At 34.4% G+C, this 27,696-nt stretch overlaps 1 protein-coding gene across 2 annotated transcripts in view; it reads left to right on the top strand.

Moving 5' to 3' along the window:
* The window catches only part of LOC102523807 (dystrophin), a 647,651-nt gene that overhangs the window by 470,435 nt on the left and 149,520 nt on the right, over positions 1 to 27,696 (top strand). For both annotated transcript variants that reach the window (XM_032475797.1, XM_032475796.1), the window contains exons 33-34: positions 16,651 to 16,798; positions 18,998 to 19,147. In XM_032475797.1, the coding sequence (XP_032331688.1) occupies positions 16,651 to 16,798; positions 18,998 to 19,147 (298 nt within the window). The remainder of the gene's footprint in view (positions 1 to 16,650; positions 16,799 to 18,997; positions 19,148 to 27,696) is intronic.

Here is a 27,696-nt window from a genome sequence, read left to right as displayed (position 1 = left end):
AACGTTTTTCTTCTCGGTGGAGCCATGGTAGCAATCACCCAGTCAGCTTTCTCACGTCATTTACTCACTAGCTGGTAAACAAAACAGAGTTCCCAGAGTACATATTAACCAAGGAGCTCTGCTGTGGAGAAAGGGTTCAGGTGTCAGGAAGCTCCTGTGGCAGACTGAAGTAATAATGTGATCTCCGTGGGTCACAGACTACCACCCTTAACTATCACAAATCAGAAGGACTGGTCAACAGAATGTTGGGTGTAGACCAGGAAAACATATTGATCGCAACATACAGAAAAATAAGCTTAAGTAAAGTTCTTATCTTACTAATTGCAAAACAGAAATGTACCCTATTATGTTTGGGGAATCCTGGTGAAAGAGAAGGTGTCTATAAGCATATTTAAAGCATGGATATGGTGTTCAGTGAAATGCATACAGTCAATACAGAGATAGCTAGAGAGCCTGCAACATGAGAAATAAGCACAAAGCAAAGTGTGCTCCAGTAAGACTCCCCGCTTGGAGTCCTGTACCTGGACTCTCCCTTTAAGGTTATTGCTGTCTAAAACCTGTCTAGTGTTGTACATCTAACTCAGCAGCAGCTACACCTGGACCCCACCATTTTCTTACAACAGGCCAAAAGGCATTTTGCATTCTTTTCATTTTCCTTGCTGCTGGGGAAACTTGAATTGACTACCTTCAAAGCCTGTCCTGTGAGACATAATTCACATTACAAACAGTCATTTCCAAAGTGCTTTTTAAGTTAGAATTACAAACCATTGTACTATTAAAAAAGGAACACAATTATCCACAGGTCAGTAGACCATCTTTGTGTACAAAGGAAAACCCAGTCTAGAGATAAAAATGTGTTGATCACTTTAATGATTTCTTTTTTGGGTTTAATATAATTAAAGGATGCCTTAGATACGTGTGCTAGTCTATTCTCAAGTTCCCTTTATCAAATCTCTTCTCTTTTACTAATTCTGAACTGTTGTAGTTCGGCCACTAATATATATCTAAAGTTATCACAGTTTTTTTCCACATAGGTTAATTTGAATTAAAATATTTTTCTCTTTTTATCTACTGATAAATATGTTTTTAAAAAAAAAAAACCCTTTCTAAAATGGAAAATACCATACATCTGTGAGCTGCAAATCTAATAATTTTTCTCTCGTTATTATAATGGCGAATGTATAACTCCCTCCTTCTCATTTTCAGCAAAGGCCTTATCTCTTATTTCACAGGAACCTTGCCCCAATTAATTATTCTCTTTCCCTCGAATGCACACAAGCATAAGTGTATCCTCACTCTTTCTCTCCTGGCTTCCTAGCCCTGACCAAGTAAATGTTTTTAGCTCCCAGATTAAAAAATAAATTACAAGCACTCCTTTCATAATGTGCTCCACTGTACTTGTCAGGGTTCTTAGCCATGAATAAGAATTCAGTTCTGCTTAATGTAAGCAGAAATTGACTTTATGAGAAGGATAAAGACCTGCTCCCATTCCCAAACAGAAGGCTAAAAAATGTCAGCTCAAAAATGGAGAGAAACCTAGGAGAGGCCCAGCTCTAGGAATTATCAGCCAAGTCACACCCTGTGTCTGCATGCTGCCACAGACCACTCCACTACTACAGGCTTTGGGGGAGAATGCCACCACTACAGGAAAGCGTGCTAGGTGATTCCTTGCAATTTTCTGTCACTCATTCCAGGTTCAAAAACTGAACTTCTTCCTTCAGATTCCTCTCTGATATTAGGAAATACCCCCACATATGCAGAGTATTTAGATTCTGGGCAGCCAAAATTGAGAAAGGGCTCTTACTTCTTCCTAGTTATTATTTCCAGTTGAATCCTCCTCTTCCTAGTCACTAATACTTAAACCCACATGTTCTCTTTTATCTGACCTCTTTTCTTTTTTCACTCTTGGTCCACACCACTGCTCTGATACCATCTTTGCTGAGGCTATCAATGAACTCGTGTAGATAAAGCCATTGGATATGTATCAGTCCTCCTGAGGCCTCAAAATCAATATACAACACTAAATATGTTCTGTTCCTCAACAGAATGTACTGTGAGTGGCATCAATATCTATTCACTTGCCTAAGCTAGAAACTGGGAAGTTACAGGAGTTAATATTAATGACTCTTAGTTTTGTGTGCTTTCCCTATGAATGATTTTTATCAAGAGTTTTACAAATGTTTCCCTCTGTAATTTTCCCAGCAACTCAGTTGTAAAGATCTTTCATGCCCACCCTCTCTCCTGATTCTGAGATGGTAAGCAGAGGATGGCAGTATTCCTATATCCATTCTATAAATTATAATTACAGTTCAAAAAGATAAGGCTAATAATCAAAGTTATAGAAGGCTCAAGAACTAAAAGTCATTGATGCGGACCCCAAGTCTGTGCCTTTTCTACTATGATCATGTTTACCTATGTGAACAAAACAGCTAATAAGGATGACAGGGACAAGACAAATTAACCACAAATGTTCCCCACTACCTTTACTAACTCTCTGTCAGCCACTTCAGAAAGACTCAAGCCTGTCTCTCCTCATATTTCTGCTTCCTCCAATATCTAAGGATGATAATATCTGGTAGTATCAAATGATGTGGAATTTGCATAATAAAGAAGACTAGAGAAGACTGAGGAAAGGGCAAATACATAACTAAAGAGGCAAAGTTGATCTGCAAAATAAAGGGAACAAGAGGAGAAGGGGGATGATGCTGATTGTGATAACTGTTTCTTTTCTGTTTTCCCAGTAGTCTGACCAATTTCTCTCTGCTTTTGTACTCATCACATATAATAAAGTCAATAACGTTTATAAAATACTTTAAAAATGCATACAAACCGAGGAAATACATCTTAGTCAAAAATAAGACATGTTACCCAAAGGTGGAATAACTTTGACCACTGACACTGTTTCCTTGCGGGAAGGAGAATTTAATGCACCTTTGCCTTTAGGTGCAGCACATCAATGAAACTTCTTAGTTGAAAATTCATAAAGAAAAGAATACTCTCATAATTTTAATTTTTCTTCAAACGTGTCATGTTTCGCATTAATATACTTTAGTATGATTATTGGTTTAATGTCTGTTTTGCCCATCATGCTATGAGTTCCATATGGGTAAGAAATGGGTCTGTGTTGTTGACCACTGAATATCCACCACCTAGTACATTGCCAGCACTCAGTAGACACATAATAAATTTTTGACCTAGTCATAGATACATTTCAGTGCTTATCACAGTAAAAACAAAAAACAAAAACACATGTATGTACATGTCTGCCTTTCAGTATTTTGTAACCACCTCATGGTGTAGAACAAATATTGTTCACTGCATTGTAGACACTCAAAGATTTCTTGATAAAAAGACGTTAAATTAATGACAGGCCAAATCGTCTGAGTATATTATTATCTCAATGTGAGCAGTATATATACATACATATCCTTTGAAGGTGCCCCACTAAGCCCAGCATGTCACACAGAGTCACAGTAGATATTTAGGGAGTTCATTAATTCTCAAAGTTGGCCCTCATGGTGCTTGGCCTACATTCTTCACCTTACTCTGTCTCTTATAAATTCATTGGTAAATTTGTAGACTCTGACCACAATGTTTGATGGTAAAGTTCTTCATACCTAATAGATTATTTTAATTTTTTATTTCATATTGTGTTATTTACCTGTGTGGGGTCTTTATTTATGATGATGATTTATTGATATGCATGATAAGCTGTCATTATTTATCCTCAGTGACAGGAGATAAATCTTTTCTCCAGAAAATAATTTCATCACTTATCCTATGTGGTCCTTAAGCTTTGGTTATGCAATTCTTCTACAGCATTAGTTGTCAAACTTTTTGGTCTTGGGACCCTTTGATACTCTTTGAAATTATTCAAGACCCCTCTCCAAACTTTTCTTTATGTGGGTTACCAGATTTGACATTAAAACTGAGAAGTGTCTAAAGTATTTATTAACTCAATTACAATTGTAATAATCCCACTCTATGTTAATGTAAATAATAAACGTTTTATGAAAAATCACAATTTTCCACAACAAAAAACATTGTGAGAATGACATTTTTTTACATTCTTAAAAATCTCTTTAATATTTAGTTTAAGAGAAGAGAGCTGATTTTTATATCTGCTTCTGCATTCAATTTGTTACCATGTCACCTATGACATAGCCTCTAGAAAACTCATAAAAGGATGAGAGAGAAAATGGCAAAAATCTCAGTATCAATATGAAAATAGTTTTGACCTCACAGACCCCCTGAAAGTATCTCAAGGATCCCCAGGGGTGCTAAGACAACACTTCAAGAACTGCTGTTTGAAGGAGTATAACTATTCTTGTACCTCCTATGGCTATATTTTTTAAAGTATGATGATGATCTGCATTTCTGAAAAACTTACCTGGAGTTGTGTGCAGATTTTAAATAAATCAAATGGAAATACCCATTCTTGTCGAGGATGAAAGTGGTGAGCAAAATACGTCCTTTCTGTCTCTCAAAGGAACTTTGGTTTTCCTTGTCTGTATAATGTATTTATATTCCACTGTAAGTGTACATAGTGCTGGACAATAGATGACATTTTGCTGGGGGTAGAAATTATGAATACCTGGTGGAATTTAAAATATAGTCACAGTAATAAAAGTCACCATATAACCCACAGAAAAAGACTGAGTAACAAAAGAATGTGAAATTATAAAAGAAGTGATAAAGTTAGGTCAGGAAGAAAGAGAAAAATAAGGAAATAAACTTGAATAACATAAAAGCAAAGAAGAAGAGGAGGAGGCAAAGGCCTGGGTCTTTTTTTTTTTTTTAATAAGTATTTTCCATGTTTGATTATAAGTGAAATAAACATAGCTTCTCATACTGGGTAACTTTAAATTTTAAACAGAATAAATATTTATAATTAGGAGCAATGTCTAGCTTTCCTGTTAGCTATTCTCATGTTGTATCCTGTGAAATAAAAACTATGTGAACTGTTCATAATTGTTTCAGAGTGTAAAGGGGTTTTAATGGTCATACACATTTTCATGGTCACACATACAACTAAGTTAAAAGGTTGGTACAGATTAGTCTTATGTCAGAATTCTCATACCTTTAATTCCCTAGTATGTGTCTAATAAAGGGATTTAGTATACAGCAGATGTCGGCAAACTTTAGTGAAATGCCAAATAAGTGCTTTTGGCTTTGTGAACCATTCAGTCTCTGTTGCAACTACTTAATTCTGCTGGCATAGTATGAATGCAGTCATAGACAATGTGTAAATGAATGGACGTGGCTGTGTGCCAATAAAACTTTATTTTCAAAAACCGGTGATGGCCAAGATTTGGCTCATGGTCCATAGTTTGTAAGTCTCTAGTATGTAGCTTTCCCCAGCTTGATTTAGTTAATTTTACATAGAACTTCCCTCCCATAACACATTCTGTTTTTCATGGAAAGTCTCCCAAGAATAATATGAATAATGGTATCACTCTCAGATGCATAACTGAGATGGTATCATTCTGAGGTCATGAATTTAAGAATTGAACAAACACTATATAGTAGGTACTGAGAATAGAGCATGATCACAGTAGGCAGAATGCCTGTCCTTATGGTACTTGCATAATATGCACAGACACAGGAAATTACAATAAACCCTATGATAGAAAAATTATGAGGTGCTATGGGACTATATAACAGGACCCGTAACTTAGACTTGATTAGGAAGGGATTGCTAATTAATTGAGGAAAGGTTTGTAGAGGAAGGGATAGCTAAACTGAGACTGAAAAAGTAACCAGAAGCTATCTAGATCAAGATATGGGGAAGGATATCCCAGACAGACAGAAAGAGTGTGCTAAGTCCTAACATGGATATGATCCTGGATTGCGAGGAAGGGTGACTTGTTCACTGGACCATGGAATGCAAAGAAAGAGGAAGAAAGAGAAGTAAGTAGAGATGAGATCCTAAAGAGGTTTTTGATCCATATTAAAGAAGTTGGATTTTATCCCGTTGGCACCAGGGAGTGTTTGAAGGTGTTAAGGGCATGATCAGAGACATATTTTAGAAAGATTATTCATTCTAAAGTGTTGAGAATCAATAAGAAGACATCAAGGTGGGAGGCAAAAACCAATTAGGAAACTGCTTCAGCAATCCAGTTAGAGAGGGTGAGAGCAGTGGCAGGGAGGATGGATAGAAGTGGGCAAATTCAAGAGAGAGATCTCAAGTGGAATTAGGAGGACATGTTCACTGATACACCCTGAGTGTGAGGGAGACAGAAGAATCAAGGATGCCTGTCAGATTTCTAGCTTGAGAGACTGGGAGCTAGCACAGCCATCCATGGAAGCTGACAGAAGAGCTAGCTAGGGAGTGAAGGTGATGGTGTTTTGAACCTCTGGGAAGGGAAAAATCTAGCCATGATTGAAAGTAGAAAAACTGAGGTCATTCACTCTTCATTACATCTTCCACCAGGTGGTAGTGGCTTTGTTACAGGCTTTACTGATAAAGTATGGCACTCGGCCTCTGATAGATGATGATCCAAAGCATGCACAATGTTTTCAGAAATCTATTTCAGCATCTGTGTAGACAGCACACAACAAAAGTATGGAGGGAGTTCTGGGATTCAGTTAGCTAATTGAGCCTACTAAGTAGGGTTTGAGAAGAGTTCAATCTGAGATTCCCCAAAAAGATTATTCTAGAATTTTTTTAAATCTTAAAAACTGAGTTTGATAGAGAATATGAGTTATGAAAGCTTCGGGATTCTGCATAGAACCTCTTAAGATTCGGCTTTTTAACCTTTTTTTTTTCTCCCTACTACTCTCTCCTTCTTTCTTTCTTTCCATTCTGAACATTTTTTCCATTTCTTTGTTGTTTCTGGAACATTCTAACCACACTCCTGCCTCAAGATCTTTGTACTTGTTTCCTTTGTTTAGAGTATTCCTCCCCCCAATATTTACATGGATTGCTCCCTTACGTCCTTTATTACCTAACTTAATTCAAACCACTGTTAAAAAAAGAAGCCCCACATTTTAGTGTCTTAACACAATAGAAACTTCTCACTCATGCAAAATTCAAAAAGTTGCCTGTGATCAGCAAGCAGCTCCTCTCCAAACTGTGTATTGGGGACCCAGGCTACATTGATTTTTGTGGTTCTGACATTTTTAACATGTGGCTTTCAAAATCACTATGCTCTTCTACATTAGAAAGAAGGAGGCCAAGGAATATCAGCTGTGTGGGGGTGAGGTGATGAGCCAAGCTTGGAATCAGTGCTCGCATTTCATGGACTACAGTTGACTTATGTAGCCACACCTACTGACAAGAGAGGGTGGGAAATGACAGCTAGCTTTATGGTTAAAAGAGGAGAGGCAAGTTTTCTGAAGAGCAGCTAGCTAGTCTCTACCACGATGGTTTTACTCAAATACCCCTTCTCAAGGAAGCCTTCTCTGATCACCCTTTATAAAATGGCAGTCACCTTCCAGCTCCACTCAATATTCCCTCTTCCTGCTTCAGTTTTTCGCTCTGTAGCTCTTACCCCTATGGCACAATCAGTATTTCACTTCTTTACCTTGTTTCTTGTCTGGAATGTAAGCTCCACAAGGGCAAGGATTATTGCCTACATTCACCACCATATCATTGGACACTAGTAGACCTTCAATAAGTGTTGGCTGCATTGTAATCATACATCTACTTCACCTAGAAGCAGTCCCATCTGGTGGCACATTTACTTATAGAGTGGCATTTTGACTCTAATTGTGTTTCCTCAACAAAATTTGTCAAGGAAGTTTGTCAGAAGAAAGAAATAGAGCTGTCAACTGGCTCATCAAATGCTCAGTTTCAAATACTCCCCTTGTGTACTCATACACTGTAAATATGTCTATGTATATAATTATGTTGGCTTAGGCAAAATCGTGAGATAGAAATAGCAGTTCAGTATCCGGAGTCTTCCTTTAAAAAACAAAAAACTTTTTATTTTCTCTACCATTTGTTGAATACCATTAGTGAAGCAATAGCCTAAAACTGGGATTTCTGAGAGCAAATCTAGTCCATATAATATTATGAAGTGTTTATTTTCCCCATTTTAAGACGAAGAAACGTAGGTCCATACAAGGTTAAATACCTTGCCCAAGTTCACACTCTTAACTAATAACTTGCAAGGCTTAGATTTCGACTTCTTTTCCTTTCAGGAACTCTCACTCCTAAGCTTCATGATTTCCCTTCTCATTCTCCACATCTACCCACAAGTTGCTACTGTTTTCCTTAATACTGAGAAATAAATGACTGAGGAACCTTGATATGTTATGTCTCTCAGTTGCACTTAATTTTTATAAGGCACAAACTGTAGACAAAAATGAATGAATGTCTGATTGTGTGATTCTTGCACTAACCAGATATGGGACACATGTTGGTTTAAAAATAGAATTGATACCTTGGTTCTGATTCTGACAATGTGCTAGAGAAGGTATGACTTAGAGAAGTTTTTGTGTGTGCCTAAGCATGATTTTATTTTCCCTTATGCGTTACCTTCTATTTGAATCTTTAAGTTTCTCAAATTACAAGATACTTGTTTTATTTTGCTCAAAACAACAAAGTACTGTCTGAGAAAGACATATTGGCTTAATCTCAATTGGTGCTTATTTTGGTTGCTTGTACAAGTCATTTGATAGAGAAAAAAACAACAGGAAGAAAACAAGTGTAATAGAAGTAGTAATTAACTAGGGTGGTATGACATCATCATTTCAGGAGTTAAATGCCATTATAAACAAACTGTGGAAAGATTATTTTAAATGTAGCTCAGTAAGTGGTTGCATCATTTAGCTCATGGACATATGGCACAGAAAAAATAAATACTGTCTTTACATAACATGAAACTCTGTTACGTAAATCTGTGTTTGTTGCTTGGAATAGTTTCCAGTAGAACATTACACATGGCTTCAGCAGTACTATACCTCAGGTCACATGGGTGGAAGTGAAGTTGACACCATCTAGAACACTGAAGTAGGTAACTGAAAACCTGCATGCATCAATCAGGATGGCAGCTCCAGTGTTGCAGATACACGTGGAGAATGTTATACAATCGTATAAACTATGAATGGGGAAGTGTGACCTTTCTAATATAATAACCTTATTATATAATTTTAAATTAATGATCTTTCTAATGTAATATGTTATATGATTTTAAATTAGGATGCACAATCGAATTAATGACTTAAGCATTTTATGTAGACCGATGATGATTCTATCTACATTTTCCAAAGTTTCTGTTACAGTGTATCAGAAACTTAGAAAGGAACTTCCTATTTGGAAAATGGGATAGTCACCTTGGATGTATAGGGAATATAAATCCCTGGGGCTTCAATTTCTTAATTGGGACTATTCAGAAGATAATACAAGTGATGTATTGAGTGTTAAAAGAAATTGACATGTGAAAATATCTAGCACTTGGCCTGAAACACTTGGTAGAAGCTCCGCCTCTAAAATCCTGGCGTGTGATTTGGCAGTCCTTTCCTCTTACCGTAAGAGCAGCCCCACAGAAAAAGTTCGTTAAGAGTTAATGTTAAATTCATTGAATTTAGCAACACATGGGTAACTCTTCCTTTCTGATTATGCAAATCTCTCCCCATCATAATATGTGCTTCCTTCAATTGCATTAAGAGCATTTATAATATAAATGGCTAAAGAGCCAATATTTCAAACAGAAGCCATTCTTTTCCAAAAAAAAAAAAAAAGCTAAATGTATTGAAATGTCTTTAAAAGTAAAATATTTAGCACTTAATTGCAGATGGGTAATGTTAAATATCCCATTCATTATTATTACTACCACATGCCTGAATAAATCCTACCATAAGCATTAAGCGAGTAGGTAAACAAAGAAATAACACTTCATGTGATGAATGCCAATATAAAGCCGTTTAAACTGTTCTGTCAAGAGACAAGCCTGGAAATGCTAACTGCGTTCCTTCGCTTTTCTGCAATCATCTGAATACATAAATTCAAATTGCAGCTTTTAAAACTTCAAATTGATGCTTTTGAAATTTCAGAAAACACATGCTCTTGGAAAAGCATATTATAACAAGGTCCCCGTGGGATTTTGGCACCATCTTTTTTTTATATTTCAAAGTATAAAAAAAAAACCTAGACAAGAAATGACTACCAAATGTTTTCATATTTTAAAAAATGCTGTACTCTTTAAAAAATTAAATCATCAAGAAAAAGTTTTCTAAAAACATGTAAAAAAAAAAAGATTATAGCAAATAGCATAGCCAAAGCTTTTAATTTTTTAGTGATGAGTTATTCTTTCTGGGAGTTCTTAAGACTTTTCCAAATTAGTATACAGTTAATATCCATAAAATCATATGCAAGTCACTGTCTTTCAAACTGATGCTGAAGGTTAATTAGAAAACGTACTTAATTATTTATAGTGCACAGATGAGTCCCAGATACTCTGTATCCAAATACACTGTAAACATAGAAAATTTAGCAGATTTATACTGGAAAGACAGTAGTTCTTCACAAATTAATTTATTGATTTAATGGAATCCGTATCAAAGTCCCCAGTGAAATTTATTTTGTAATTTGACCAAATACATAAATTAGAATAGCTAAGGTAGGAGAGAATTTTAACCTGCCAGGAATTAAACATCCTTTAAAGCTGCAATGATTGATGTAGTGCACTGCTGTCACAAAAATCTATGATAGATCTGTGAACAGAATCGTATTACATATAAAACACAAAATATAATGAAGAAATCACCACAAGTCAATAGAGAACAGATTGTGTTGGGAAAAAATATCAATTTCTGAAAAACCCCTCAAGATTTATACTTAACTATATAAATTTGAGATACATTAAGCATTTAGGTTTTTTTTTTAATGAACGTATAAAGATCCAGAGTAAAGTAAAGGCAAATATCTAAACAACTGTAGGATGGTCACAGTTTTCAGAGTAGAATCAATGCAGGAAATAACAAAGGAATTGATAAAATTTTATTTAGAAACAAAAATATTTTTAAAAAGATTAAAGGAGAGCTGGAAAAATATTCTCAGTAAATACATTTTTAAGATAATGTGAAACGAGCCCTTAGAAACAAATAAGAAAACCCGGAGGGAAAATGAGCAACACACATAGTTTGACAGTAGAAACAGAAATGACAAATATGCACATGTATACAAATTGTTTAACTTTTCTATTAATAAAAAATTTAAAAAGTATACCATGACAAACTGTTTTTCTTCTATCAAGTATATAGATTGTAATGCTCAATAACGGTAAAAAAGTATGTTGAGACTTTCATATTTTATAACTTGTTTTAAAAATGTATATTTTGTAACTGTTGATGGAAGTGTTTGCATATCCTTACTACCAGCATTGCAAAGTAATTTAGCAGTGGGCATCTGAATTCTTAGTGTTATTATTGTTAACTCTTCTTCCTTATTCAAGAAAATTAGCAGATACATGAGCCAAAATGCATAAACAAAAGTATTTGTTACAGGGTTATTTATTACAATGAAAAATTGGAACCAAACTAGATGTCTAATGACAGAAAAATGGTAAAATATGGTGTACTCATCTATTGCTTATTACTCAGATCTTAAAAATCAATTTTCAAATAGTAATGACCTAAGGAAATACAGTAACGTATTAAATGAAAAAATAGGTACAAAATGCTTATATTGAGTTTGATCCCAATTAAATATATAAATCTCAATTACAATGAATAAGTTTATTTCTACTTTTTCTCTTGGCTGGATAGTCTTGACAGGAAAAAATATGCAAGTAATTAATTTGAAATATGTCTGAAGTGGAGGTAGAGGTATTTGCTTTTAGAATTTTATTCTAGGTTTGGGTCTTTTTCTTTAATTTTTTTTTGCATATTACTCTTTTCTACTCCAAATTTTTGTTAGGTTTTGGGTTTTTTATCCCTTAAAGTCATCAGTTTCTGATGAAGGTTGAGAAAATCCTTACCATCTGTCTAGATTTTACAAATGTAACCAGGTTTTTGCAAAGTTTTACTGAGGACTGGAAGAAGGGAGAACCATGTTCTCCTTCAGCTGAGTATTTGGTGGGCTGAAAAACTCCTTCACAAATCTGTGTAGCTTTTGGAGGGGCCATAAGAACACACTAGGCATTCCTTTGACTTTCTGTGTCAAAGTAGGGAGGTTGAGGGAGGAGCAGGAGCCACAGGTTACCCATTCATAGGAAATCAATAAATGGCTGTGAAATGGACCTTTCCTTCTTTTATTTTTTCAAATTAAGCAAGCAGGAGGGAAAATTGTCTATCATTAACCTGAAAATTCAGAGGATGCCAGATATGAAGTGTACATTATTAGTTCAAAGGCTATATTTTATCCACCGACTCATTGCTGATGACTCTGGAGTCCATAATCTTAGTTTTCCTCTCTCCCTTGAGTTCCAGATCTATTTTTTTAAACTAGTAATTTCCCCTAAATATCTGAGACAATTAAATGTAAGCTCAGCTGGAGTAAATAACATCTATTCAGCCAGATAAGGTAGAATCACTCCTAGACCATATGTAAGAGGTTGAACAAGTGAAGGGCACAGTCTCTGGATGTAGATGACCCAGGACTGAATGCTGGATTGACCACTTACTAGCTGTTTGGTCTTGGGCAAAATACTGTAGATGAGGGGAGACTAGTACCCACCACATAGTAGTGATGTGGGGACTTGGTGCTTGATGTAGTGGCTGCCCTGTAGTAGGTGCTTTATAATTATTCGCTGCTAATGCTAGTCTCCCTCCCTTTACCAACAAGTCCTGTTGAATCTCCTTCTACATTTTAAACTTATCCTGTCATCTGCTTTCCTCTTGCTACATCTTCATGATTTGGACCTTTATTACTTTATCACCTGCCTGTTGTGATTGTCTCATACTTGATTCCTCAGTCTCTTGTTTTACCACCCTCGCCCACATCCATTCTCCACACAGTATCTGGAGTGAATGAATGAAGTAAATCCTCCTCTACTCAAAACCTTTGAGTAGTTCATCTCCTAGGGATTAAAATAAAATATTCTAGCTGCTTCATTACCCTGCCCACAGCCACCTCAGCGGCTTCATCTCTTGACCCTTCCTCCCTAAATCTCAAATACTTCAGTAACCAGCAATGTCAATATCAGGCATTAATGTAGGCATCCTTACTTTACATGTACAAGAGAGCCAAAATATTTGTCATTGGCAAGAACTCATATAATCAAACACTAGTTCCCATGGAAATTAATGCCAAGTCTTTACTAACTCTATTAACACAAAATGAGCTCAAACACCAGGCAGATAATGCCAATAATAATATCTGTTCATAATTACAAACTAAAGGTAACAGTAAACTGTCATTATGTTATGATTTTTTTTTTAATATCCTGAAACAACCAGCAACTTGGTAGCAGCCAAAAGAACCTGAGTTGTTATATCCGTGATGGGGGCAATGCAAACAAGCCAAACTTTATTCTGAGCTGCACAATTTATCACATTTACATCACTGAAATCAGGCTGGGTTTTACAGTTCCTGCTAGCCAGGCCACATGTGGTTTAAAAGAAAATCTAAGAAACAATAGTGTAGCCCTCTTATGAAGTGCTACATTGTCAGCACTCTTGATATTACACAGGATGACACTGTATGGAAAATGACAGACATCACTCTAAAGGGAAAAGTGATGTAGAAGACTCTGACTCTAAATGTGAAGACATTTTAAGAATACCTCACCAATTTTTTTCACTGATATTCTACTTTTTAAATGAATAAAGCCACTAAGTAATGTGTCATCATTTAATCAGCAGTATTCCCTATCCCAACCCACATGCTGATAGCACTTACATTGGTATTAGATAATCTGCAACTGAAGATGTCTTTCATTTGGTGGAATACTGTGGTACACGTTGGTGAGTAAATTAGATCATGGTTTAGAATTAGTTTTGCAAAGAATGGGAAAGATTTTTTAAAAACAGAAACGCATGTAAGGTTGAAAAGAATGATGGCAGAATTCATTCATTTACACAACAGTTATTTATTTAACATCTGTTCTGTGCCAGGCATGGTTCCAGAAGCAAGGATATCTGTAATAAATAAATCAGACACAGTCCTTGCCCTCAGGAAGCTTAATTTCCTGAGTGTGATATAGACAGTATACAAAATAACCAAATTATACTGTATGTTAGTTTTAAGAACTAAAAGGAATGATAAACCAGGAAGAAGTAACAGAATTTTGAGGGGAGAAGTGTAATTTAAAGTCTTTAGGAAAGACCTGCAGGAGGTGAGGGAACCAGCAGTGACTGATATGTGAGGGAAGGCAATTCTGGGCAGGAAAAAAAAGAAACAGCAAGTACAAAAGCTTAGAAGTGGGGGCTCATCTGGTGTGTTTGGGGAGCTCAGTAAGGAAGCCAGTGGGTCTCAAGAAAGGTAAGAGTAAGGGAGAGTGGATGGAAATGAGGTCAGAGAGAGAAGGAGAGAGAGAATCAGCAGAATTTATAGATCATTGCTCTTCAATAGAAATATAAAGTGAGCCACATATGTAATTTAAATTTTTCTACTTGATGCATTTTCTTAAAAAAAAGTAGAAACAGGTGAAGTGAATATATTTTATTAACTCACTATATTAAAATATTATCATTCTGACTTGTACATGATATTAAAAGTACCAATGAGATGTTCTACATTCTTTTCTAATATTTTAAATATAGTTTTTTTTTACACCAGTTTTAAATTCACAGCAAAATTGAGTGGAAAGTACAGAGCTGATTTTTTTGTACCTAAATCTTTGAAATCTGCAGTGCATTTTACACTTACAGCACATCTCAATTCACCTTACATCATTTTAAGTGATCAGTAGCTACATGTGAAGGCGCCTACTATATTGTACAGCCCAGATCTAGGCCCTCATAGAATGCTGAAATTGGCTTTTGCTGTCAATGAATTGGGAACCAATGGAAGAGTTTTGAGTGGAATGGTGACATAATATGACTTGAATTTTCACAGGATCCCATACTATGACTTGGTCTTTTATAGGATCTACTATTTTGAGAATAGACAAAGAAGAGTATGTCTTCTCATGTGCCTCAGACAGACTTTGGACAAGCTCCCATCAAAGAACAAAACTGAGTGCAGACCAGCATAAATCCAGTAACTGGATCTGGTTTGGGGAATTTGTGTAACTGTAGTTCTCTTAATGCCCTGTCTTCGCAGAGGCTGTGAATAAGATCTCTTTCCATGCTTCAAGACCCAGATAAACTATTGTGTTCACTGGAACATCTCCTGTGTCCTGCCCCAGAAATAATATATTCTTTACAATATTCCATCATAGTCCTCCATATACATGCTTGTTTCCTCTTAGGGACTGTGAAATCTTCAAGGCAAGGTACATGACATGTCTATCTTTGATTGTAATGCCCAGTAGAACTCCTGAAAGTTAGTAAGCCCTCAATAAACATTTAACTTGAAGCAAAACAAAACAAAAATTTAAGCCAAACAGCCCCCAAATGGAAGTAACTCAAATATCCACGAACAAAAATGTATTTACATACTTATACAATTTGATACTATACACTGAGGAAGATAAACTACACACAACATGGATGATGATTGTAAACATTATGTTGTATGAAAGACAGTGTACATGATTCCATATATGTAATGTTCAATGCAGACAAAAATAATCAAAATTAATAGGATACTGATTACACTTCAAGGTAGTGACTGCAAGGGTCAATAGGGGCCTCTGAGTTTCTGCCAACATTCTATTCTTTTTCTTTTTTTGTGTGTATCCATTTTTTAAAACTATATTGAGTTATATGGTTATATGTACAGTTTCCTATATGTATATTATACTTCAATTAAAACTTACATACAAGAGATATATAGCTCCCAAAACAAAGCAAAACCAAAAACTTGTGAATTATTTTAAGTGCAGCCCATTTTGCTCAGTTGTGTTACGATTCAATATATAAAAATAAATTTATGGCTAATTGAGTAACATACAATATGTGTGTTTTTATAATTAAATCTTACACTAGTACAACATATGTTAAGTATTTTAAATCGTTTTCCCTCTTTCCTCAAAAAAGATTGTGAGTCATAATTTGGAAAACATTTCAACATGCAGTAATTCGGTGATTTTATTTTAATGCTCTTGCTTTTACTTTTACCCCATAATTTTCCATAAGGTTATTTTATTTAAGCATTTTAAAACATGCAACTTCATATTACATACTTAATCTAGTGAAGTTGTCCTCAACCAGGGACAGTTTTGCCCGCAAGGTGGTATTTCACAATGCCTCAAGATATTTTTGGTTGTCAAAACTTGGGAATGCTTACCAGCATCTGGTAGAGAAAGACCAGGGATACGGCTAGACCTCCTACAATGCCCAGAACAGCCCCTCACAGCTCAGAATTATCCAACCCTAAATGTCAGTAGTGTGGAAGCTGAGAAACACTGCTCTAGTATAATAATAATGTTACTGGAATTTTTTTTTCTTAACCAATTTTAATCTCTTACCTTTCAGAGATTTTTGAGATACTGAAATTGCTCTGTGAATACATTTGCTTTAAAAATTGTATATTGTTAACATCTTTTAAACTGTTTATTTTATTGAAAATGTGTGCCTTTTTTTTTCAGTTTTCTTTAAAAAAAATAATAAGGCTTGAGAAGTATGTTGTTTATAACAATTTTATTCTTCTTTCTCCAGGCTAGAAGAACAAAAGAATATCTTGTCAGAATTTCAAAGAGATTTAAATGAATTTATCTTATGGCTGGAAGAAGCAGATAACATTACTAGTAGTCCACTTGAACCTGGAAATGAGCAGCAACTGAAAGGAAAACTTGAAGAAATTAAGGTAATTTTATTTTCTAAAATCCCCCAGGGCCTACTTGCATAAAAAGTATATGAATCTTTTTTTAATGTATTTAATAATTGATTTCCTGCCCATTAGGTTATTGATAGTTCTGCACTAGCTTTCTCACAACTTTCTTTTGTCTTAACTTAGTGTTTCTTAATGACTGTATATATATATATATATATATATATATATATATATATATATATATATATATTTTTTTTTTTTTTTAAGTGTGTGTGTGCCTGTAAAACGCATGGTGGTACCTTTAAAACTAATTTGAAATTTATTTTAGACTTAATGGAGAATTCCACAGGTCCAAATTATTTAAGAAACTGGGGAGAATCTTTATAGAAATGAATCTCATTTCTTAGGGAGGATCTTAATTGCTGAATCAATCTCACTACTACAACCTCTAATTAAAGGTGTTCGATTTGCCTGAAGCAATGTTTTGTTTTGGTTTGTTTTGTCTGGGGATCGGAAGAGGAGTAAGGACCGGGGACATAGTACCAGTTCACTTTCTACACTGGTTGAATGGATTTGCAGTTTATTCAAGTGGCTTTTTATGCCCATCTACTGTGATGTCTGCTTATTACTGCTTACCTCACCTGGCTGACTGAGACGCTTTGATTGTACAGTTGGATTAACTTTCATGGTGTTAGTTTGAAGAAAGGAACTCTTTTGGATCTGTTTTACTTTAACTCTTGAAGAGAAGGTGAAAGGGAAAGAGAAATTAATATTAAATTATCCTCTATTAAGTACTAAATATTAGATATATTTACATCTGCTGTTTTATTTAATCTCAAACTTTCAAAATGGTTGTTATTATCCTCATTTTACAAGGTCACACAATCAAAGGGAAATGGAGTTCTTTCTTTATCAATGATTCAGTTGGTTTTCACATGCAAATAAGACTCTAGGGTCAACTGTTTATTTCTGTGAAATAAGAAATTTGTACCTGAGTAGAGGATAAAGAATTAGGATAAAAATGTTGCTTAATTCAGTAAACAAATACTGAGCACCTAATATATGTCAGATATGCACTGTGTATTTGAGAGTCAAAAGAAGTTTTTGATCCATAGTTCATTTGAAGATATTTATGTCATGGAAAAATAAACTCAGTCAGTTCTTGAAAGTTCATCTTTTCTAAATGTACTGAGTGTTATTTTTAGCAATATAACCGAAAACTCATTTAAGAGACATGTTTAGTGACATTCACTTATTAATAAATATGCATTGATTTCCTTTTTTCTTAGACAGTCTAGATCAGCACTGTCCAATAGAACTTTCTGTGATGATGGAAATGTCCCACAGAATCAGTTTCAGTAGCTACTAGCTGTATGTGCCTTTTGAATACTTGAAAGGTAACTAATATGACCTAGGAACTGAGTTTTTAATTTTATTGAATATTAATTAATTTAAATTTAAATAGCCTCATGTGGGTAGTGGTATTGTATTGAATACTGCAGCTATAGATGACACAAATAAATTAAAGACAGTTAATAAAACTATGGTGGTTTGGTAGGTCATGGGAAAGGGCATTTTTAATGAGATATTAAGTGAATAAGAGAATTTCAGGGATGTGGAGTCATCAAAATTAAGGGTTCTTAAATGCAACCGCCCAAGTTTGAATCACAGCTCTGCTGCTTGCTACTTTTGTATCCTTGAACCTGGTATTTAACCTCTCTGTTGGTATTTGACCTCTCTGTCTCAGTTTCCTTCTATGTAAGATGAAGTTGATAGGATCTAACTTACAGAATTTTTATATAAAAATGTTAGTTATCTCTTAATATGATGTGCTTTCTTACTCACTGGTATGTTATAGCATGAAGGCTTAATACCTGAGAGGATGATTAAATTCATCCAGATTGTTCTATTTTGGATAGAGGTGTGTTTTTAGACTCTTGACACTGTTTGGGATATTATGTTAGAGCTCATCATGCTATGTAACATTTTTCTCTTGAAAAAAAAGTCTCTGAGGGATAAGATACCCTGATCCTCTCTTAGACTGGCTGATTTACTCAGGAGTGGGTATTTCAGTCCACCCACTCTGCACTCTGTAGAAAACTTGGTATTTGAGGTATCAGTGGGCCTTCCAGTCTTGTTTTGTTTTGTTAGACTAATCAATAGAGGCAAAGACAAGGTAGTTGGCATTGTGCTGTAATTTATTTTAAACGTTGTTGCATTTGTCTGTTTCAGTTACTGGCCGAAGAGTTGCCCCTGCGCCAGGGAATTCTAAAACAATTAAATGAAACTGGAGGAACAGTGCTTGTCAGTGCTCCCATAAGCCCAGAAGAGCAAGATAAACTTGAAAATAAGCTCAAGCAGACAAATCTTCAGTGGATAAAGGTTAGACACTAACCATCTTCCTTGTCACATTTGTTAAATGTTGCAAGCATTTGCATTTGTTTTGTTTCACAATGCTTAATTGGTGGGGGTGGAGGAGGGGGACTGGTTTGTGGATTGTTGTTGTGGGTTTTTTTTAACTTAACCATTTGATTTGGTTGTATGATTTGTTGTGGATGGAAGGAATGGTGATGGTAGATGATGGTACATTATAGACCACATTCCAAGAGAGGCACCATTATTACTTTACATGAATTATTCTGAAGAATTAGACTGGAAAAGAGATGAAGTAATTAATTCAGTATTCAAATGTATATTGACAATATGTAAGGAAAATGAAGGTGGTTCAACTCAACAAGTATCATAAATCAAAATTACTTATCCTTACCTATAATATCTTGATCAATGATTAATACATGCTTACCTTCTCCAAAAAGGGTTTTATTTATTTTTATTTACTTATTTATTTACTTACTTGTGAGTATTTGTCTTTCTACCTTGGATACTTTTAAAATCTAATAGTTCAAAATGTTAATCAAATTAATGCATACTAACTGTTTAAAACCATATGAACTTAAAATGAAAAACAACATCAATTGATCCATCACTTTATCGACAGGCAGTCCTCTTCCTACTGTACTGCTGTGGCAGCTTTATCATAAATTAAGTGAATGTATATGTATGAATCTGCTCTGAATTCTCTATTCTGTTCCATTTGATTACCTCTGTCCTTCAACTAGTACCACACTGGCTTAATAACAGTCATTTTTCAGCAGCTTTATTGGGATATAATTTATATACCATACAATTCATCCATTTTAAAATGTACCCTTCAGTGAGTTTGGTATATTTACTTTTTTAATTGTGGTAAAATATGTATATGTAACATAAAATTTGTCATTTTAACAATGTTAACATGTACAGTTGTGCCATTTACTATATCCACAATGTGCAACCATTGCCATTATCTATTTACCAAAAATTTTTCATCACCCTACACAGAATTTCTATAACCATTAAGCGATAACTCCCCATCTCCCTACCCTACTCCAACAAAATAACCTCTAATTCCCTTTCTATCTCTACAAATTTGCCTATTCTAGATTTTTCATATAAGTGGACTCATACTATATTTGTCCCTTTGTGTCTAGATTAATTTAACTTGGCATAAGATTTTAAAATTTCATCCATATTGTAGTGGGTATCAGAACGTCACTCCTTTTTATGACTGAATAATATTCAACTATGTGTGTATGTATATGTACAATGTATTTATGTACATATACACATATCTATGTGTGTATATACATATATGTGTTTATATACATACACACATATATACATACATATGCATTTTTATATACAATATGTATGACACACACACACTTGTTTTATAAAAAAAATTTGGGATCTGGTAGTGTAAATCCTCCAACTTTGTTCTTGTTAGTCCAGACTGTTTTTGCTATTTTGATTCTTTGGTTTACCAAATAAATTTTGGAACCAACTTGTCAATTTTTACTAAAGCCTGCCAGGATACCAATTTGAATTATGTTGAATTTGTAGATCGATTAAAATTTTATACAATATTGAGTCATCTAATCCATGAAAATGATTCACCCCTTCATTTGTTCAGATCTTCTTTAATGCCTTTTTACAGTTTTCATTCAAGAGGAACTGCACATGGTTTATTAGCTTTAATCCCAGATACTTGACATTATGTTCCCATTATAAATGGGATTCATTTCAAATTTTAATTTTTCTTGTTGCTGGTATATAGAAACAGAATAGATTTTTCTCTGTTAAGCACATATTCAGAATCCTCGCTAAATTCAGTTATTAATATTAATGGTTTGTAAAACCTTTTGAATTTTTTTAATGTACAGAATTGTGTCATCAAATAGAGGTAGTTTCTCTCTTTTCAATCCTTATGATTTTTTTTTTTTTTTAGCATAAACTTGGACCTCCAAAACAATGTTTAAAAGAAGTGGTGATAATGGGAAGCCTTGATTCTTCCCTGTTTCAAGTGGAAAGCTTTCAGTAATTGATCATTACATACGATACTTCTTGTAGGACTTTTTATAGATCCTCTTAGTCAGATTAAGGAATTTCTTCTTAATCCCAATTTTTTATTACGAATAGATATTGAACATATCGTATACTTTCCCTGGATTTATTGAAATGATTATATGATTTTTCTCCTCCATGTGAATGTTATGAATTACAGCCATTGTTTTTAGAGTGTGAAACTTCTCTGGGATCCAGAAATAAATCCTATTGGTCACGATGTCTTGTACTTTTTATAGATTGCTGGATTCAACTTTCTAATATGTTCTTTAGAATTTTTATATCTTTGTTCATGACAGGAAATGGTATGTAATATGTTTTAGTCCTTCTCAAGTATTAATAACAATGTTAGATGAGTCTTAGAAAACAAGTTGAGAGGTGCTCTCTTTTTTTGGGGAAGAAATTGTTGAAGATTAGTGTCATTTTCCCTGAGATGTTTGGAAGAATTCATTTGTAAATCCCTCAGTGTATGGGGTGTTTGGTTTTGTTTCATTTGGTGATACTTTTTGATAATTGGTCAATGTCTTCAGTAGATACAGGGATAGTTAGATTTTTATTTCTTTGTGTGTCAGCTTTTGTAAGTTGTGTCTTTCAAGGAATTTGTCCTTTTGTAAGCCACTTTCTCTTTGGGGGCTGTGGAGTTTGTTCATACAGCAGTGATATATTTAAGAATGAGGAAATAGAAGGACAGCAAGCTCTAAGTACCTGGGTGGGTCTTGTTGACTGCGGTATTTTACTTTATGTGCTAAGGTAGAGAGCTCAGTCTCTTGCTGAAAGAGGTCTTCTAAGTCTCTTTGTATAATGCAGTAGGCTTTATTCTGAGGTGTTCATACCAATGGCTTAGATTCTTTCCAGATGAGAAATTCAATTTCTTCAGTTAAGAACCACACACTTTTTGTTTTGATTTATCTTTCTTTTTGCCTGTAGGTAAGTGCTGAGAGAAGACCATTTATTGTGTGGTAGTTTTGATATAAAAGCAAATTTCCATCTACAGACTTTCAGAACCCAAATTTTACACGCTTCTTAATCCCAAACACTGGCATCTTTCATCCAAATGCTCTGCAGGTTTTGCCAAGGTCAGATCTAAGGCTTCTTCTCCTTCACTTTATATGTCCCCATATGTGCTGTCTATATATGCTTTTGACCTTACAAGGGTATTTTGAAACCTTTTATCCACTTTTGACCACAGTTCTGCTACCTTACTGAGCATATTGAATACCTGTTAACTTTGTTCAATCCAAAATATAAAGCAAATTGTCATCGTTTAACCCAGGAGCAAATCCATGCCAAGAAGATATTGCAAAACTATAATTTTCATGTAATATGAAATGGCTATTTTCAAAAATGGCACAATTGCTTCTAAAGAATCACTTGTTATTCATCAGTACCTGACTAAATTGAGAGGTATATGAAGAAGTTATACCAAAGAAAGTTTCTGTACATAGATGATTTGAAAAGAAAATAATAGAGACTTAATTTTGAATTGTGTCAGGTTGTTCATTATATTTTTAAATTGATGATTGATGCTAAAGTTCCTGTAATAGATTATTTACATGATTATTTACATGAGACTTAATTTTGAATTGTGTCAGGTTGTTCATTATATTTTTAAATTGATGATTGATGCTAAAGTTCCTGTAATAGATTATTTACATGATCAAATATTTTTGAAGTGAAATAAGTACCACCTTATAACATTAAATTCAAAATTTGTGTTTTGATGTCTATAATTTAAGCAACTAGGTATTTGGGAAAAATCCCCTTTTATTTTTATATATCAACACTTTCTTTCAGTTGTGTGAATAATCAGAATTTTTTAAGAAATTAATTTAATTTTTTTCCAACTGAAAAATGTAAATTTCACTTTTCAATTTCAAAATAGCTATGTAAGTATATAGATACTTGGTTATGGAGAGAATATATTTTCCTAGTAATTAAATTTTGTAGCCACATAACAACGCAAATAAAATCATTACTTATAGGAAGGGGAAGAAGGAGGAAAGATGCCCCAAAATATTCCACTGTATCTCAGTATGACTTGATATTACAAAAAGAAACAAAAAAATTATAATTGTAAGGAAATGTGAGTGAGCTATGTAAAACTAACACAGTAGCAGCTTTGTGAATAGTGAAACATGAGTCAGGGTTTTATCTGTTCTGGAACAGAGTAACAAGTCAAGTTTTTATGATGGAAAATTAAAACTAAGGCTATAAACACCATCTTGTGTAGATTTATATTACTTTATCATCCATAATATTTGTGTCCCATCCCAAAAGTGTAATTTTAATACTGTACCTTTGCCACCAAATGTCACAGAATTTGGAATCTTATTCATTAGTCATATTAAAAGGGAATTAATTGTCTCTTCTCAATCCTTATGCCACCCTATCCCTGTTGGTTTAAATTTAGGAATAGGAAGTGAATGATCAGTGCCAGATTTAGGTCAATACATAAATGAATAGTTAAAAAAAAAAAAGGTAAGATGGTCAAGGTGATTAAGAGACATTCTTGACCATCATTAAATCTCAATTTTTCAGTCATTTGAAGAGGGAAGAATAAAAGAGACCCCTTCCCTGTATTCTCCAGCCCCCCATCTCCATTCCAAAGTCTACAATGTGTGTTAAAATTCTGACTAGTATCTCATGGTTGCTAGGATACAAACACGCCCATTCCTCAACAGATAGTATCTCCAAAAATGTCCTACCATGACAGTCGTTGGTGGCAGTTACCTTTCTCCACAGCTAACTCTAATATGTTGAACCCTGTGTATTTAGCCAACTGACCAATTACTTTGGCATGTTTATCTTTCTTACTGAATAGAGAAAACAGCAATTGGAGATAATACAGCTATCCTTTTAAGGGAGTCCTATAATGGGTTCATTGCAAAACTGTGTTGACTTGCTTTGGCTCAAGTAGTGGCTCTTCATAGCAGAGATGGGAAATGTTACTTTGAAGCTGAATGGCTTCCTCCAGATAAGGATCATGAAGTGGTATCCTCGTTTTCATCTAATGCATATTTTGAGCTTTACAGTCTTTAACAATATTATCCTTAAGATCTACAAAATGGGAATGTTATTAAAGTAGCCTCTGTGTGTTTTCTTCTCTCTGAGCATCTCATTCTGATCATACACGTCTGACTTTGTGTTGATTTCAATATTTATTACTCGTCATACTTCTTTGTACATGCTCTGAACTTGTGTATATGTGTGTGGGGGGAGGTTCTCCCTCCCTTCCTACCTCTCCATATCACTCTCTTCCTCTTTCTCTGACAATTGTGTCTTTGCCTATGAATTACCATCTTTGCAAGTCTATCATGAATCCCCTTTTCTATATGTGTATTTGTATGTGTCAGGTATTTTTCAGCCTGTGTAGTGTATGTGACACATTCTTCCCTACTCTCTCTCTTTTTTGACTCTTTATCTTTTAATCCTTCTTTCATCTTCTCCTTGTCATTTTGTGTCCCCTTTTTTCCCCACACGTTATGTGTAGGTGGTTTTTTTTTTTTCAATTCCCTATTATCTAGAACCAAAATATATTTTATCAGTCTTTATTTTTGAATCGTATTGTATGCTTCCTGAATTGAAAGATGGAAAGATGGAACATTTATTTTGTAGACTCATAAGGTTATTCAGATGGCAGGAGCCTAACAAAGCTGAAAAACTCTCACATTTTCTAGATTAGAACACTGAGTCTTAGAAAGGTTATGTGACTTATCTGAGAACACATTGTCTAAATACAAAAGTTATTCCAAAATGAACAGTTTTTTAACTTTTCAGTGATGCTCAAATGATTTTTTTTTGTAGATAATGTACTAGAAACAAAAAAAAAAAACATGGTTTCTCATTTCATTCCATTGATCCTTTGAAAGTAAAAACTTTTTTAAACAAAACTGTTCTTTTTAAGAAACTGAGTTTTTGTTTTGCTTTTTGCCCTTTTTGGAAAACTGGATGCTATGTTTTCAAATTATTTTCCAGAACGTCCTTTCCTATGGAACATTTGTGATTGTGTAATACAGGAAAGCATATTTATGTTTCAGAATTAGTTATATGTCTACTATTTTTGACATTAAGTAACTTTACATTCCTATTAGTTATAATAAATAAATTTCATTTTGTTGAACAAATTTAAATTTTTGCCTCATATTTTGCCATTATTAAGTAATGCATATAAAGACTTAAAATGTTTTACAAACACAAATTCACTTTTTTAGAAAGTGAATTTCAGTTAAGTATGTCTTAATAAAAAAAAATCTGATCCACTTTACCTAGAAGAAATAAGGTTTAAAAATATATGTAGCATAGGTTTAATAGAGGAATAATTTTTGTAATATTGATAGCAATACAGGTATTGTTTGCTAAATAGTTTGAAGCTGAGAGTTGAGTGAGGTAGTAATAATTAAGTTTACAACAAAAGCATCCTTGACTTTGCCTCTTATAATTTCACACTGAAACGGGGGTCCTTACTAGGTTGTGTGTCATGAGTACCTCTCAGTTGGCTCTGACAATCATGGTTTTGCCTATTACCTCATCATAATTTTCAGTAGCTCCCTCTTTCACTCTCATGAGTGTTCCCCTTTAGAAGATTGAAAAAAATGTATTTGGTCACTCAGTTATGAAAATGAACTCTTAAGGTGGGCCTGACAAAGTCCTCAATAAGTATTATTATTCTTATTGAATAAGAACATCAATGCTATGGTTCTTTTGACACTTTAGTGAAGTTAAGAAATCTGGCCTGTCCAAGAAACCTGATTGCCATTACTACCAAATTAATCACAATTTAATGACAATAAGTTTATAATAATATGTGGCTTTTAACATTCCAAATGATTGAAATTTCAGGCAATGCCAAGAATGTGGGTCAGACGTTTTACAAACAAATAAAAAGCAAAAGGAGTTGGGAGGAGGCAGTTTATCATGGTGATGAATAGTAAGGTTTATGGCTTACAGATTCCACGCTTTCCCCCAAATCCAGACAATTGTAGAATATACTTTCCAGGTTGTGGTGAAAATTCAGCGAGACCGTGCATGGGAAATGCATAACACAGTATCTGGCACACTGAAATTGGTCAAAATGTTAGCTTTAATTTAAAAATTGGTGCAGTGCTAAAACAGAAAAACACAAAGACCAAACACAAAATTCCTGCTGAGTCACCTTTTTTTTTTAAAGTGTGGTAAGAGTACTTAACATGAGATCTACCCTCTTAAATTTCTTGAGTATGATACAGGATTGTTAACTATAGGCACTATATTTTATAACAGATCTCCAGAAGCTTTTCATCTTGCATAACAGGAACTATATCCATTAAACAACTTCCGTCTCCCTCTCCTCCTTGTCCCTAGTAACCAGCATTCAACTCTGTGTTTCTATGAGTTTGACTATCTTAAACACCTCATATCAGTGGAATCATGCAGTATTTGTCCTTGTGTGACTGGCTTTTTTTGCTTAGCTTAATATCCTCTAGGAAGATCCACATTCTTGTATATGAGAGGATTTCCTTCTTTTTAAGGCTGAATAATATTCACCATCTTAAACAGTTATAAATATGGCTCTTAGGGAGAAAACTGAAATACATGTCACCACTATGAATCCAAAAGCTGAATGAGAGGAGAGACAGAGGCACCAAGACCATGGAAGGACCTTAATGGAAGGCGCAGAGGGATTTTAGCCTGTGCTCTCCCATTCCATTGACCTCATTATTCTCATTATCTATGATCAACCAGCATTTCAGGTCAAAAGTATTGGGAAATGATGAATTTTTCTCATTCCATTGGCTATGAAGTCCATGTAGTCCATGATTGTTTTCAGCACCAACATTTTCACGTTTTAAGCATGAGCATAATTTTAGATGGCCTTTTTAACACTGAGCATCTTTGCAATTTACTCACCTGCCTTTAACTCAGAAATCCAGACAGAGTGTAACTGAGCCTCCACACTGCTTCCCTGCCCCTTCCTCTACCTTCATTCTCCATGTTGGTTTCCTCCTTTTTGGTGGGGTGATGAGAAAGCATGTGTAGTAGAAAGTTTCACTGGATCCAGATAATGGTCTATTAGGAAACATCAACCTAATGCTAGACAATTTGTTCATTTCAGTCCAATGCTATTTTTAAAAATATGAGCAAACAAAAATCCAGCATGCATTATAAAGCACTGATACTTGTGCAACAATTCATTTCTATATTAAAACTTTACTTTTCCACTATATACATACTGACAATGTGCACTGTGTATGAAAATTTGTCATTTCAATATGATGTGGACCACACTTTATTAAAAAGGTAAACTAATTTCAGACGAAGAACAAATGTGACTATTCTTGGAAAATTTCTTCCCTGTTCATAATGAATTTTAAATGAAGAAAAGTATAATGATGATTTAAAAAGGAAAGAAATTCCTAACTCTGACGTCCAGCGTAACATTTTTGAAGTAAGTCCTTTATTAAGCACAAAGATGTTTGCCCTATAGCAATGAATTTTAGAAGGGAAAAGAA

This window comes from Camelus ferus, chromosome X (assembly GCF_009834535.1).
Source record: "Camelus ferus isolate YT-003-E chromosome X, BCGSAC_Cfer_1.0, whole genome shotgun sequence".
In the NCBI taxonomy this organism is placed as follows: Eukaryota; Metazoa; Chordata; class Mammalia; order Artiodactyla; family Camelidae; genus Camelus; species Camelus ferus.
This window is presented reverse-complemented; position numbering and strand designations above follow the sequence as displayed.